Source organism: Haliotis rubra, unplaced genomic scaffold (assembly GCF_003918875.1).
Source record: "Haliotis rubra isolate DU_JTF1 unplaced genomic scaffold, ASM391887v1 Scf118, whole genome shotgun sequence".
In the NCBI taxonomy this organism is placed as follows: Eukaryota; Metazoa; Mollusca; class Gastropoda; order Lepetellida; family Haliotidae; genus Haliotis; species Haliotis rubra.
In genome coordinates this window covers 1,620,402-1,636,624 of record NW_025765092.1, presented here as the reverse complement: position 1 = coordinate 1,636,624, position 16,223 = coordinate 1,620,402, and the positions used below count along the sequence as shown (strand labels likewise).

At 43.4% G+C, this 16,223-nt stretch overlaps 1 protein-coding gene across 1 annotated transcript in view; it reads right to left on the bottom strand.

Annotated features, from left to right (window-relative positions):
* LOC124259337 (transient receptor potential cation channel subfamily M member 3-like) overlaps positions 1 to 16,223 on the bottom strand; it is a 57,254-nt gene that overhangs the window by 23,352 nt on the left and 17,679 nt on the right. The window contains 13 exon segments of the mRNA XM_046693463.1: positions 2,214 to 2,291; positions 3,455 to 3,596; positions 4,325 to 4,468; positions 5,364 to 5,647; positions 6,234 to 6,364; positions 8,250 to 8,378; positions 9,686 to 9,752; positions 10,298 to 10,445; positions 12,367 to 12,532; positions 13,408 to 13,573; positions 14,449 to 14,499; positions 14,501 to 14,647; positions 15,242 to 15,415. Of these exon segments, the coding sequence (XP_046549419.1) occupies positions 2,214 to 2,291; positions 3,455 to 3,596; positions 4,325 to 4,468; positions 5,364 to 5,647; positions 6,234 to 6,364; positions 8,250 to 8,378; positions 9,686 to 9,752; positions 10,298 to 10,445; positions 12,367 to 12,532; positions 13,408 to 13,573; positions 14,449 to 14,499; positions 14,501 to 14,647; positions 15,242 to 15,415 (1,827 nt within the window).

Genomic DNA, 16,223 nt, shown 5'->3' with positions numbered 1-16,223 from the left:
GGAAGCCGAGCCTCCCTCCAAGGCGACCGAGGTAAACACGCACTCATCCACCACTGGTACAGCGAACAGGGAATCCTCCCCCAGCTGGTACCTCCGGACAAGCTCAGGCAAGTCGAAACGGAGGCGAGACCCAGAAGGGAGGGGATCGACCACGTCGTGCACCAACGACGGCAGAATACGGAGCAGCGTCTGCGTAGGCTGCCGAGGGGCAAACGCCTCGCCTGGCAGGCGGACCTCAGACGAGTCCGAGCGGCTGGCAGGCACCGCGGCCTGGGGTAGGAACTCGGCAATGTGTTGCGGACCTCCCGCAAAGCCGAATTTTAAAACGGAAGCCACCCTCCTGCTCCTCAACCCCCCAGTATCCATGGACTCGGCGCTCGAGCCCGAAGTCCGAGGCTGGGTCTCCTCGCGAAGAGGACCCGAACCCCGACCCGGTGGGCGGCCTAGCACCAGGCACAGAAGAGAGGGAGGAGCAGACAGAGCGCCCCGCGTCAGCACCTGCCATCACGCATGGACCCGGTCCCGAGACGCTGGAGGCAGACCAGGCAGAACTGGTGCCTCCGCTCTCATGGGGCGGGACGGCGCAGGGACCGGAACCCCAGGAATCATCAACGGACCCTGCGCCAACTCCGAGAGGGGGACTGGGAGCGAAGCCTCCCCCTCCGGGGCAGCCGAGGCGTCCGGACCCTAAGCCAGAGGCAACGGATCTACAGACGCCTCAAGGCCAAGGGATCGAGCCGGGCTCGGCGATCCCACCCCCAGACTCTCCGCCCCCTGCTCAGAGTGGGCGAGGAACTCCTGCCGGAGCCCTCCAACCGACTCATGAACAAGGGACTTCACTGAGTCCATGTGCTGCTGGAACAACTGAGTAATGATAGACATATCAAAACCGCTACTAGGAGTGGGAGAAGGCGACTGGCTTCGCGACTTTTTGCCTTTACTGCGAGGCTTTTTCGCTTTGGACGGAGGGACCTGGGTCAATTCCCCTCCCGCCTCACGCATCTCTCTATAGAAGAGAAAATCCGCAGCCCTTCTCTTCTGGGCCCGGGGGGAGAAACCCATACAAATCTCACAGGTTTCCGAGATATGGTCAGTTTTCTCCAAGCACACGATACATTTATCATGGCGGTCGGCCCTGGGGATGCTTTGCCCACAGACCGAACAGGAGGAAAACGCCTGAAAGCAAACACGCAAGCATGTAGCTAACAGCGGACCAGCAGCTAATATACACGTAGAAAACATTGAAAAATACGTGAAGGCTACCACGGGAAGAAATAGTTGGTTCAATACGCAATATTACAACCACGTGGCACGCTAAAGTTCCCGCCATGGCAGAGCAACATGTGCGTAAACCACGGGAAAGTGAGCGTAAAATAATTAATACAAAGTCACAATAATGAAACAACCGACCGCGAAGCTTTACTGTTCCTTTGCAAGGACAAAATAAAGACCATACATACAGGTGGTGTTGTCTCAGACATAATTCTCTTGAGTTCTCTATTTGAAGAGTACAGCGCTGCTCTACACATTTACGTCTACACACGTGAGTGACAGCAGAAGGAATGATGATACGGGCCTAGGTGATTACCCAGTTGGTGCGCATGCGTAACGGGAGGTAACTCCACGAGGTGGGGGCCGTATAATAAATAAAAAGTTTATTTATTGTACAATCTTTTTATTCAAAAAACATTGATACAACTGTCACAGGACATTTTCAGCGTGGAAAATGCATGATATGTACCCCAAGGACGATCTCTATGAAGAAGAATGCCTCTGTTCACCCAGCAGAAAATGGGTACCCGGTAGGATAAATCAAATGTCTGTTAATATTCTAGCGCAGCTTGGGTTATCTGGGTAATAATGTCCATTAAGTTGTATGCGTTTGGAGCATGCCCGTGCGACAGGGAGTTCAAATGTATATAAGTGGCCTTATCATTATTATTATTATTATTATTATTATGTGGGCCTTAAGTTATCAAATCCCTGGACATAGGTATGGTACACACAAACCTAGAAACATAACAAGGGATGAAACAGGGTTCAAACCCACTAAAACACGTTTTTCACATATCTAAGGGAGATAACTCATCAGAGTCATGGCACTTAAGATTACTAGATCAACGAATGACTAAAGATTAAGAAACAAGATGATGGACTGTAACTTCACAATAGTCTTCCTGTGTAGATCAAGGTACAAGGCAGGGAAGACTTACGTATTTCCAGTTGGATAGGATGCCATGTTTCCATGTCGTGTTGATAGAGTCTTGGCAGGCCACGGAGGACAGGAAAGCCTGGAACATTTACAGTGATAGTTGAAGAAAGATATACCATCAGCAATTGTTCTTGTTTGTTCTGGGGCAGTGGGGTAGCCTAATGGTTAAAGCATTGGCTCGTCACGCCGAAGACCCGGGTTCGAATCCCCACAGGGTTACGATGTGTGAAGCCCATTACTGGTGTTCCCAGCTGTGATATTGCTGGAATAGGGCTAAAAATGGTGTTAAACCTAATTCACCCACTCACTCACGTTTGTTCTTTAAGGCTTCCTACAAAATTATTCTGCTACCATGGTACAATGACACACTCAACAAGTCAACAGACTTGATACATTTACTAGACTCTTACGACCAACAGGGTGGTGGGGTAGCCTTGTGGTTAAAGTGTTTACTCGTCACGTCGAAGACCTGGGTACAATGTGTGAAGCCCATGTCAGGTTTCCCCCGACATGAGATGTTAAACCATACTCAGTCCCTCACTCACTCACTGTGATAAGTCTATGTTACAGTATAGGAGCTACGACACTTGTAACGCTATGATAGCTTTGTGAAACGGAGGCCACGCTGAAATAATGGACCCATAATTCCCCTGAGGTTGGTTAAAGAGCGGAGTGAGTGGGTATGGTTTTACGCCGCTTTTAGCAATATTCCAACAATATCACGGCGGGGGACACATTGCACCCATGTGGGGAAGCGAACCCAGGGCCTTTTGCATGACGAGCGAAGGCTTTTACCACGAGGCTACCTCATCGCCCTGGTTGGTTGAAGCAGAGACCATATAACATATCATATGGTCTCTGGTTAAAGAGTATTGCTCAGTGACGTTGTTTCATCCACAGCAAGTACGAGTAGAGGTATCATGGTTACATATCATAACAACTTGTACAGACATTATCAAACAATGATATGCAGTCAAGCATTGTTACCACCTATTTCTGTTCATGTCACCTTTCACACATTTCAAATGAAATTGAACCATTTATACAGAACAAAATGTCTCAAATGTATATTTATTGCTAATAAGTAAATTTCCTTCCAAAATCTTCACTTCTTTCAGCTCCCCACAGCATTACAAAGCCCAAACTCGCCAAATCCCAAGATGGTTAGAAAGTCATTACTTTAGAATCCCAACAAGACAATATTATACGTGTGAGCCTCCACTCATTAAGACACTGTCCCACCTGATCATTGGCTGAGGCGGCCATTTGCAGACAGGACATCTTGCTCCAGATGAGGGACTTCCTCTCCACCAGCATCATGGCCTTGCTGGGGTCCACCAGATGGCACTCATCCAGCACCCACATTGCCAGCCTCTCGAACTTGCTGCAGAAAGTTGTGACACCATACAGAATATCATCAAATTGTCCTGGCCCCATTTCACAAAGTTCGCTACGACTGTCGTAACTCCTATACTGTAACATAGACTTACGACAGTCACAGCGCTACAATAGCTTTGTGAAACAGGGCCCTGGACAGTGGCTATCATCACACCCAGAATTTGCCCCTTGTAGAGGGTTTTTCAAGTTGTAAGAACTTGTCCCTATTCCTTTTCACTTTGAGAATAAAATATGTTTAAACTAATGCCATGTATAGTGACTGTCATCACACCCAGTTATATTACAGTTCATCAGCTTGATGGGGGGAAGATAGAGATACTGGACTTGGACAGTCCCAAATTTGGGGAAAACATGGGCACAGGAATGGTCACAGGATTTAAACCCTGATCATGTTTCTCGCATCCCCAAGGGAAGCAACTCAGCAGCTTCATGTCCAAACAAGGTTCATGATAACTTCTTTAAGTGGCCATTAGAAATTGGTTTGATGAAGAGGAACAATTTTTATAAACAGACAACTTCTCTAATGCAATAGATGCAAAGTTTCAGTGTAGATGCTAACACCATTATCAAGCAAGCATTTACACCGAAATGTCGCATCTATTTCAATAAAGAAGTTGTCTGTCCTCTAGGTCCAAGATTGCTAGACAATGCATTGCCTACAAGGTGTACAGCTGAATATATACAACAAACTAACATAATATAACTGTCACCTACACTTTCATCTTCAAAAAGTCTTCTCGGACCTTAGTTTGGTACTTGGGGATCTTCTTGAACATTCCTTGACAGATCCTGGTGATGGCAATGGCACTCGATATGGGTTCCTCGCCCATCTCCCAGAAGAACATGGCAAGGTCCACCCTGGAAGGAACACACAGTTTACACCATTATACCTCCACACTTCTAACTGCCACACACTGATCCTGGTGGTGGTGGGGTAGCCTAGTGGGTAAAGCGATTACTTAGCACGCCAAAGGCCTGGGTTTGATTCCCCACATGGGTGCAATGTGTGAAGCCCATTTCTGGTGTCCCCTGCCGTGATATTGCTGGAATATTGATGAAAGTGGCGTAACACCATACTCACTCACTCACTCACTCCTTGGAGTAGGCTAATAATGTCCTTACTGAAAGGGTACTTGGGTAGCCTACTGATTACAGCATTCTGTTCCCCATATGGGGTGTGTGTGTGTGTGTGTGTGTGTTTTGCCTAATGGTTAAAGCATCTGTTCGTCACACTGAAGACCTGGGTTCAATTCCCCACATGGGTACAATGTGTGAAGCCCATTTCTGGTGCCCCCGCCGTGATATTGCTGTAATATTGACAAAAGTGGCACAAAACCAGCAAAACCATACTCACTAACTCACTCTCTATTCCCCATATGGGTGCTATGTGTGAATCCCATATGGGGTGTTTTTCCACCATAATGTTACAGGAATATAGCTAAAAGCGGTCAGGGTGCCCAGCAGTTAAAGTGTTCGCTCATTACGTCCAAAGGCCTGGGTTCGATTCTCCATATGGGTACAATGTGTGAAGCCCATTTCTGGTGCTCCCCGCCGTGATATTGCTGGAATATTGCTAAAAGCAGCGTAAAACCCAACTCAAACACTATAAATATTACCTGGCTCTAAGAGGGCAACACCATGATTTGATACATCAGACTGGTCAATCAGAATCCAGCGATTTCTACATTGATCATAGATACATTACCAACCCTCAGTGTTACTAATGAATGTAACCAAAGAATAAACAACCTACCTGTTCATGAGAATAGCCCATATAAGCAACTGTTTGAATGGCCGCTTGAACTGGTCTTTTTCCTCAGTATCATCCGTGTCCGTTGACTCAAACGTCATCTTGGGTTTTCTGAGACTAGATGATTGGCTGATGACGGGCACATTCTGACCTTCAGCTTCCTGGAACTTCTCATCATCGTACTTGTCAAGAAGCTTCGTCAGGAAAGCACCAATGTCACTCAAGTTGAAATCTGGCTTCTTTGAAAACCGTGTCAACAGAGGACGGAGGTAGCCATGCTTGGGAATCTGTAAGTGCATAATGATATTGATATGATTTTGACTTCTCAAGTTTAGAAACAAAAAATCATGTTCCCTCTCTCCCTCCTTCTCCAGTCTACATCCAAGCATTCACCTTATTATAGAGACTCTCCAGTCTATATCCAGGTACTCACCTTGTTATAGAGACTCTCCAGTCTACATCCAGGTACTCACCTTGTTATAGATGTTCTCCAGTCTACATCCAGGTACTCACCTTGTTACAGAGACTCTCCAGACTACATCCAGGTACTCACCTTGTTATAGATGTTCTCGAGACTACATCCAGGTACTCACCTTGTTATAGATGTTCTCCAGACTACATCCAGGTACTCACCTTGTTACAGAGACTCTCCAGTCTATATCCCTGTACTCACCTTGTTACAGAGACTCTCCAGTCTATATCCCTGTACTCACCTTGTTACAGAGACTCTCCAGTCTATATCCCTGTACTCACCTTGTTACAGAGACTCTCCAGTCTATATCCCTGTACTCACCTTGTTACAGAGACTCTCCAGTCTATATCCCTGTACTCACCTTGTTACAGAGACTCTCCAGTCTATATCAAGGTACTCACCTTGTTATAGAGGCTCTCCAGTTTCTGTACAGTGAGGTACTCTCGCATGATGATGCCCTGATTGAGGATAAGTTTCACAAAGTCCACCTTATCCTCTTCTAGGGCCATGGTCATTGCTTCTATCAAATGTTCTGCAGTAGAATGAAAGAAAATACAATTACCACAATTCAGGGAATGATTTTCTCTTTCCAAATTTAAAAAAAATAAATTATGACAAACAGAGAATGTCATGAGAATGTCTTGAAATTTAGAATAAAATTACCAATATATCATCATGTTTCCACTTTGTTTGATTCATTTACAGTAATAAGTCTTGGGTGTAAAGAGTACAGCTAACCAGCTTCAGTATCAGAAAGATGATGTCATATTATGTCTGGCTGTATCTTCATGAGCATATAGGATCTCAAGCAACAGCCACAGCGACCTACATCGGACTGATGTCTGACATATTATGTCAGGCTGTAACTTCATGAGCATATTGGCCCTCAAACAACAGCCACAGCGACCTACATCGGACTGATGTCTGACATATTATGTCAGGCTGTAACTTCATGAGCATATTGGACCTCAAACAACAGCCACAGCGACCTACATCGGACTGATGTCTGACATATTATGTCAGGCTGTATCTTCATGAGCATATAGGACCTCAAACAACAGCCACAGCGACCTACATCGGACTGATGTCTGACATTATTATGTCAGGCTGTATCTTCATGAGCATATAGGATCTCAAACAGCAGCAACAGAGACCTACATCGGACTGATGTCTGACACATTATGTCAGGCTGTAACTTCATGAGCATATAGGATCTCAAACAACAGCAACAGAGACCTACATCGGACTGATGTCTGACATATTATGTCAGGCTGTATCTTCATGAGCATATAGGATCTCAAACAACAGCAACAGAGACCTACATCGGACTGATGTCTGACACATTATGTCAGGCTGTAACTTCATGAGCATATAGGATCTCAGACAACAGCAACAGAGACCTACATCGGACTGATGTCTGACGACACATTATGTCAGGCTGTATCTTCATGAGCATATAGGATCTCAAACAACAGCAACAGCGACGACCTACATCGGACTGATGTCTGACACATTATGTCAGGCTGTAACTTCATGAGCATATAGGATCTCAAACAACAGCCACAGAGACCTACATCGGACTGATGTCTGACACATTATGTCAGGCTGTATCTTCATGAGCATATAGGATCTCAAACAACAGCCACAGAGACCTACATCGGACTGATGTCTGACACATTATGTCAGGCTGTAACTTCATGAGCATATAGGATCTCAAACAACAGCAACACAGAGACCTACATCGGACTGATGTCTGACATATTATGTCAGGCTGTATCTTCATGAGCATATAGGATCTCAAACAACAGCCACAGCGACCTACATCGGACTGATGTCTGACACATTATGTCAGGCTGTAACTTCATGAGCATATAGGATCTCAGACAACAGCAACAGAGACCTACATCGGACTGATGTCTGACACATTATGTCAGGCTGTATCTTCATGAGCATATAGGATCTCAAACAACAGCCACAGCGACCTACATCGGACTGATGTCTGACATATTATGTCAGGCTGTAACTTCATGAGCATATAGGACCTCAAACAACAGCCACAGCGACCTACATCGGACTGATGTCTGACACATTATGTCAGGCTGTATCTTCATGAGCATGTAGGATCTCAAACAACAGCCACAGCGACCTACATCGGACTGATGTCTGACATATTATGTCAGGCTGTATCTTCATGAGCATATAGGATCTCAAACAACAGCCACAGCGACCTACATCGGACTGATGTCTGACATATTATGTCAGGCTGTAACTTCATGAGCATATTGGCCCTCAAACAACAGCCACAGCAACCTACATCAGACTGATGTCTGACACATTATGTTGAGCTGTATCTTCATGACTATATAGGACTTCAAACAACAGCCACAGCGACCTACATCGGACTGATGTCCACATACCTTGGTTCCAGTTGACGTCCTCCCGGAAGATCTCCTCCTGAGCTATGTCTGCCCTGTTCCAAGTCAAGGCCAGTTTCAGCTGGTTCAACCGGTCAAGCTTGTTGTCCCCTGCCTTAACTCCACCACCAGCTGCAAACACATGTCAGTGAGTGAGTGAGTGAGTACTGTAAATCACGAAACTTTTGAGAGCATGATATTTTCTGCGAAATTGCGAATGACTTGAGCTTGCAAAAATATCATGACGCAATTTGCTGGTCAAACTCAATAAACAATCAACAAATAACGTGTCTCGTTATCTTCATATAATCAACAGAGGTGGATCCAGGAATTTTGAAAGGGGTGGAGTTCAGCTCCTCAGCTCCGACAATGCAAAGATTAACTTCAATGTGATCTTAAGTCATTTTCAAAAGGGGGTGTTTGAACCCCTGAACCCCTCTAGATCCGCCAATGATCAACAACAGATCTAGACAATACATACAATGAAGCAATGACACAACTGTGGGAACACTAATTACCAGCATTACTGGTACTCACATGTCACATGTCAAACAAGGGATACTCGAACAAAAGATACTCAAACAGTACGTCTGATAGTCCAGACAGGCGCCAACCACACAACACAGATTCTTTGTCTTTAGAGACTGTTTGGTAGGCCGACACCATCCAATGGGCGAGGATAGGTTTCATCACACTTATCAGGAGGTTAACAGCTTTGGTGACAATTGTCATTGTCAACAATTTAATAGAGGCATTGCAATTAATATAATCCCTTTGAACTGTTTTCAGCTTATCTGACCTGTGTAGCGTGTGTTGTTTTAAGGAAAACATCACTGACAGCATACACACGAAAGTACTCTGCTGAGCTCAGTTCAATACTAGTGGCAACCTTTAATACATGTATGTGATTGCATTTACAGTAGGTAGAACTTTCAGTTGCAATCTATTTTTGAGAATTAGGCAAGTCGCAGAAAGATCATGATGCAAAAAAGTCTGTTGGTCACCACTCGCAAAAATATTGTGATGCAAAAAATTTGTGATTACAGTATATAGCCTATTATTGCATATATAGCAGCTAGGTGTTCGCTGCCTTACCTCCACCTGCAAACACAAGTGAGTGATGTTTGAGTGAGTGAGTGAGTGAGTGAGTGAGTGAGTGAGTGATATGATTGAGTGAGTGAGTGAGTGAGTGTGAGTGAGTGAGTGAGTGAGTGAGTGAGTGAGTGAGTGAGTGAGTGAGTGTGAGTGAGTGAGCCTATATAGCATTTTGATCAACAATATATCAGTTTGATGTTTGTAGTTCTGTTACTTTCTGTTACACCACAATAATTTTGTACTTTAGATATGTTAATGCTGATTGATTATTCTCAACTGAGTAGTCTGTGTTTGTGGGCACATGTAAGACAGTCAAGAGGGAATGAAATATTCAGTTATGTTACCTTTCAGAAGGACGGACAAAATGGCAAGATCAAGATCTTCATGCTTGTTGATAGGGAAGATTATGATCTGAAATGATACAATAATGATGATCATTGAACTACATAAACTAAATATAAGACATATCAAAATGCTCTAATTACAAGTATCACATGACTCTTAATCCATGCATATTTGACACAATAATTGCCTGAACAACCCACAAAGTTGGTCACAACTGAAGCTATAAATTCTCTTCAAAGGCAAAATGGCAGTTTTCAATAATGTGATATTTTACAATCGTATTCAAAACTTTAAAATAATTCAGAGTCAAGGGCTATTCCTCAGAAAATCTCCAGGCAATTCTTCAGAACATCCCTAGGACCCGGAAATTCTGTAGAAAATCCCTGGGATTTCTTGGAGAATGCCCATGAAACTGCCTGTAGAGGTTAACTGGGTCAAAGAAGAACCTTGCGAGACGATAGTGTGATGTCACTTGAGGTTTAACATAAATGATCAAAGTGGTTAACCCTGACATGATAAGTTTGTCATCTGTGGGACTACTTCAGATGCGCGATATATTATGGCATTGGAACATAAGAATATTTGAATTGCACAGATATCCCACAACCTACCCTCTCCTCGTACTGACAACATTCCATGACGATCTCCATGTATTTGACACTCTCAGTCTCAGCCTTCTTGCCCCATGACTTCCCAAACGCTTTGAACAGTTTGTGCTCCAGGACTCGCAAGTGTTTCTCTCTCATGTAACGTTCACCGCTGCTGAATAGAAGACAGATGGAACATGAGTAATGTATTGTGTTGTTGAAAATAATCATACTCATGAAGATCTAGGTTAGAATTGATCTTCAGCAACCCATACTTGCCGTACGAGGCGACTAATGGGATCAGGTAGTCGGGTTCACTGACTTGGTTGACACATGTCACGTATCCCAGTTGCGTAGATCGATGCTAGTGCTGTTGATTACTGGATTGTCTGGTCCAGTGTTGATTATTTACAGATCGTCACCATATAGCTGGAATATTGCTAAGTGCAACGTTGAACAACAAACAAAACAAAACAATAAGTAATCATGAGTGCCTTAAACATAGAGTAAATTCATATTGACTCACATGGGCACACTTATATATGGGTGCACAGCAACTCACCTGGTTGCCTTAAATGAGCAGATAAATGCAAAGAAATTCACATGGGTGCCTTAAATGTACAGGTAAATGGATAGAGATTCACATGGGTGCCTTAAATGAGCAGATAAATGCAAAGAAATTCACATGGGTGCCTTAAATGTACAGGTAAATGGATAGAGATTCACATGGGTGCCTTAAATGTACAGGTAAATGGATAGAGATTCACATGGGTGCCTTAAATGTACAGGTAAATGGATAGAGATTCACATGGGTGCCTTAAATGAGCAGATAAATGCAAAGAAATTCACATGGGTGCCTTAAATGTACAGGTAAATGCATAATGATTCACATGGGTGCCTTAAACGTACAGGTAAATGGATAGAGATTCACATGGGTGCCTTAAACGTACAGGTAAATGCATAATGATTCACATGGGTGCCTTAAATGAGCAGATAAATGCAAAGAAATTCACATGGGTGCCTTAAGCGTACAGGTAAATGCATAAATGGATAGAGATTCACATGGGTGCCTTAAAGCAGGTATATGGTACAAATGCATAAATGGATAGAGATTCACATGGGTGCCTTAAGCATAAGTGCCTTTACAGGTAAATGGATAGAGATTCACATGGGTGCCTTAAGCGTACAGGTAAATGCATAGAGATTCACATGGGTGCCTTAAATGATACAGGTAAATGCAAATGATTCACATGGGTGCCTTAAACGTACAGGTAAATGCAAAGAAATTCACATGGGTGCCTTAAACGTACAGGTAAATGCATAATGATTCACATGGGTGCCTTAAACGTACAGGTAAATGCATAGAGATTCACATGGGTGCCTTAAACGTACAGGTAAATGGATAGAGATTCACATGGGTGCCTTAAACGTACAGGTAAATGGATAGAGATTCACATGGGTGCCAGGTAAATAAGCGATTCCATGGGTGCCTTACGATATTGGTAAATGCATTAATGATTGTACAGGTACATAATGATTCACATGGGTGCCTTAAACGTACAGGTAAATGGATAGAGATTCACATGGGTGCCATGGATGCCTTAAATGTACAGGTAGATGCATAATGATTCACATGGGCCTTGCGTACAGGTAAATTAGAGATTCACATGGGTGCCTTAAATGAGCAGATTAATGCAAAGAATTCACATGGGTGCCTTAAATGAGCAGATAATGCAAAGAAATTCACATGGGTGCCTTAAACATAAGGTAAATGAAGCGATTCATGGGTGCCATACAGGTAAATGCATAGTGCCTTAAATGTACAGGTAAATACTCAGCTGGGGGCCTTAGACTCACCTTAAATATACTTCGGAACACAGAGCTACTTGCCTTAGATATATTGGCAAACACATAGCAACTCACATTGGTGTGTTGAGGGCATACAGCACCTTACTTTAAGTGTACCATATATTACCGTCTATAAGCCAAATTTTGAGGACCAAAAAAACCAGTCAAAAGAAGGGGGTCGTCTTATCCATGGGGTCGTCTTACAGACGGTAATATATGGTACAAGTACATGCATTGCAACCTACCTGGGTGATTTAACTGTGTGGGTAAAAGCATAGGCGAGAATATCCGCTGCTCTCCCGGTTCCAGCACACACCACCACAGGGATGCCCTGCTTCAAGGACGTGGCGGCATCCATGAGGGCATCCTGGCCACCCTCCACCACCACCAGCACCACAGGGATGCCCCTTGCTGGAAACAGATGCAAAACCATACAGGCAGTGAACAATGCAGAGGAATACTGATTCCATGACTCCATTAACCTTAGCAGAGTGAGTTGAGTATAGCTTTACACCGCTTTTAGCAATATTCCAGCAATATCACCGTGGGAAACACCAGAAATGGGCTTCACACATTGTACCCATGTAAGAATTGAACCCAGGTCTTCGGTGTGATGAGCGAATGCTTTAACCACTTGACCACCCCACTGTCCCTAAACCTTGCAGAGTAAGAACACATTGGTAGCACCAACTTCCCCTTTCAATCATAATCATCATATACAGTACACTACAGCTATAACTCACTCACTGACTGAGTTTAGATTTTACGCCGCTTTTAGCAATATTCCAGCAATATCACGACGGGGGACACCAGAAATGGGCTTCACACATTGTGCCCACTGTGGGGAATTGAACCTGGGTCTTCGGCATGACGAGCCAACGCTTTAACCACTAGGCTACCCACCGCCCCTCAAAGGGACCACTATTTTAGTTAGTTATAATCATAGTTGATCATAATCATTACATCTAAAATATACAAGTGTCTGGAAACAAAAAAATGGGTTCATCATCTGAGGCAACCAGTCCTTGATGAGAACCAGGCAGGGTTTAAAAAAAGTCACATATTTTTTTTGTCACTGAGGCATAAGTCCAACAATCCTGGACCAACAGAAAACTGCCACACACTCACAGGTTAATTGTTAATACAATAATTTTCAAAGAGATGAAAAAAACCCATTTAACCTCACCTTGCAACATACACCTTTAAAAGCAAATCTTTTTCCATCATGGGTTTAATCCAATATTTAGAGCACACTTCAGATTATATGGAAGAATCAAGAAACTCACACGACATGATGTTCTCCTCGAACTTGGCCCGAAAGTCTGCTACTCCTCCATACCTGTTCCTCATTCCATCATCCACAAATATAAAGTGGGTGTGGTCAGCATTGAGATGGACTGGCTGACCGTGGAGGATAGTGTTGCTTGTCCGGTAGTTGGCATTGAACTTACCCTGGTATAACACATAGACAGTTCTCAAACACTGTATGCTTATATCAGCCATATAGACAGCATAGATGACAAATTTGAAAATAATAATAATAATAATAATGCCAATTTTTGAGCCTAGAACCCAACACGATGCTGCTCTCTGGCATTACATTATTACCCTGACGGAATGATACTTTCAAAGCTGCTACTAAGCGCGACCGAATAGGTCCGTACATCCGCTTCTCAGGTACCCATTTAGAACAGCTGGGTGGACTGAGTGCAATGTGGATGAAGTGCTTTGCCCAAGGACAGAACACAGAATGAGACCTAGATCACAAATTTTGGTGTCTCCACCGGGATTCGAATGCATCCAGCATGCTAACCACTACATCACCGTGCTCCACACGGTTAAAGTTGACAAAAGACCGATACATTCCATAATCTGGGATACAATCAGCTGTTAATCAAACAAAGAGCAGTAACCTCAAATAGATTTGACACGGACAAGCAGCATAATATCTCAGTCTGGAGTGAGTGAGTTTGGTTTTACGCTGCTTTTAGCATTGTTCCAGCAATATCACAGCGGGGGACACCAGAAATGGGCTTCACATATTGTTCCCATGTGGGGAATCGAACCCAGGTCATCGGCATGACGGACGAACGCTTAAATGACTAGGATACCCCACCACCGAGTCTTGAAGTGTTATATCACTGATTGACTGGATGGACCATTCAATTGTTCAAGTCAGTTCTTAAGTAATTCTTGGGAATCAAGGAATCACACACTGACAAACCAATCATAAAAGTCAGCTCTTGAGATTTAGTCACCAATTCTGCTCCGTTATCCACAAAATTTGTTCACATTATTTTGTTTTCAATTGTGAAATATATCATTACCCTTCCATCAGAGCTTTCCAGGAAGTGTCTGCCCTTCACATAGCCCCACGGGGGCGATACCTATACAGCGCAGTACATGTGTCATCCTGTCGTTGTCCCACTGGAAGGTTTGCCCTTCGTGGACGGCCTGGCCCACAGCCTTCATCACACCCATGTTGAAGCCCGACGTGATCAGCCACGCAGACGTCGTCTTGGCAGCCTATAACAACAACAAAAACCTGACTTGCAAAGACATCATACCACACAAAGTAAGTTTACAAGTTTCCCTTACAAATCGAAATGAAGTTATTTTTATAGGTATAAACATGTCATATGTCATGGCCATAAAATGTATATTGAATTAATAGACACTGCTGTTATTTTTATTCACTTCATATCACGAGGGCTCCATGTCAAATGAAGACCTTATTGACACAGCAGGCAAGTTTTAAGAGTTGTCTGCCCTGTGATCTGGCTGTAAGTGCAGTGAGTATGGTTTTACGCCGCTGCCAACAATATCATGGCAGGGGACACCAGAAATGGGCTTCACACATTGTACCCATGTGAGGAATCAAACCTATGTTGTAGGTGTTATGAGCAAACCACTTTAACCACTAGGCTACCCCACTGCCAAATCCGACTGAAGCGCTGGAGGAATATCATACAATGATACTGTTCATATATTTCTGGATCTAAATGTGAAGGCTATATTGAAATTTATCGTGTCCTTCAACAGTTACGTTGTTGAATATTCCTAAAAGTAATTGTACTAAAAAAAATCACTGCAGCTTGACAACAAGGAAAGCTTGTTTACCTTGATAAGACCACTGTTAAAGGTGTCCCTCATTCTACCATCCAGTTTGAAGTTCTTGGCCCCACCTATGACGGAGATGACAAGTTTGGGAGGAACTGGTTCCAGTATTCTCCAGTACTTCAGCATCATCTCCATGACATGTATCTCAGAATCTGTGGAAGCCACTCGGATGTACTATAACAGAAAAAGGTTTACCATGAACATCAATCGTTAACAGTACTTGGTAATGTGTTGGAAAGAGTGAGCGATGTTAATAGCTGCACTTTGTACCTTGAATATTCAGACTATTTGGTTTCACAGACTAATTTATCAGAATAAAACAATAATGAATGCTCTAGGAAGTATTAAGCAGTATCAAGATATGCATACTGAAGTAGAAGAGTGACCCATATTGACTTTCACTCGACACCAGCAGATATTATCTAGTCTGGAAGTAGTTTTCAAGGAAATCTCATTTCAACAACTGTTGTAAATTGGTAAGTTTATTTTTTAATAGAAATTATCCACAAAATATGTTTCTGTATCATAGTATATCATAAAAGGATATATACAAAGAGGACACCCATGACTGTAATAATCTCTGAGAGAACACCCTAAAATTTAGCTAAACCTGTAGAGGTTTCCAATTCTTTGAAGAGAGTTGTCCTTGGGGTACATATATGCATTTTCTGCGGCTGAAAATGTCATGTGACAGTTGTATCAATGTTTTAATAAAATACTGTACAATAAATAAAAATCTTTTGTATCTATTATACGGCCCCTATCACGTGGAGTTACCTCCCTGCTACGCATGCACAGCCAACCAGGTAAGCACCTAGGCCCGTATCATCATTCCTTCTGCTTAATAAATCAGTGAACAGAATTGCGGGGGGGGTGCGAAAGTAAAAAAACCCGCCCACATCATGATCTATTAGAGAGCACCGTAAGGGGTAAAAACCAAATCAAAACAGACCATAATCTCCGGAGAGAATCGAAAGGAGTT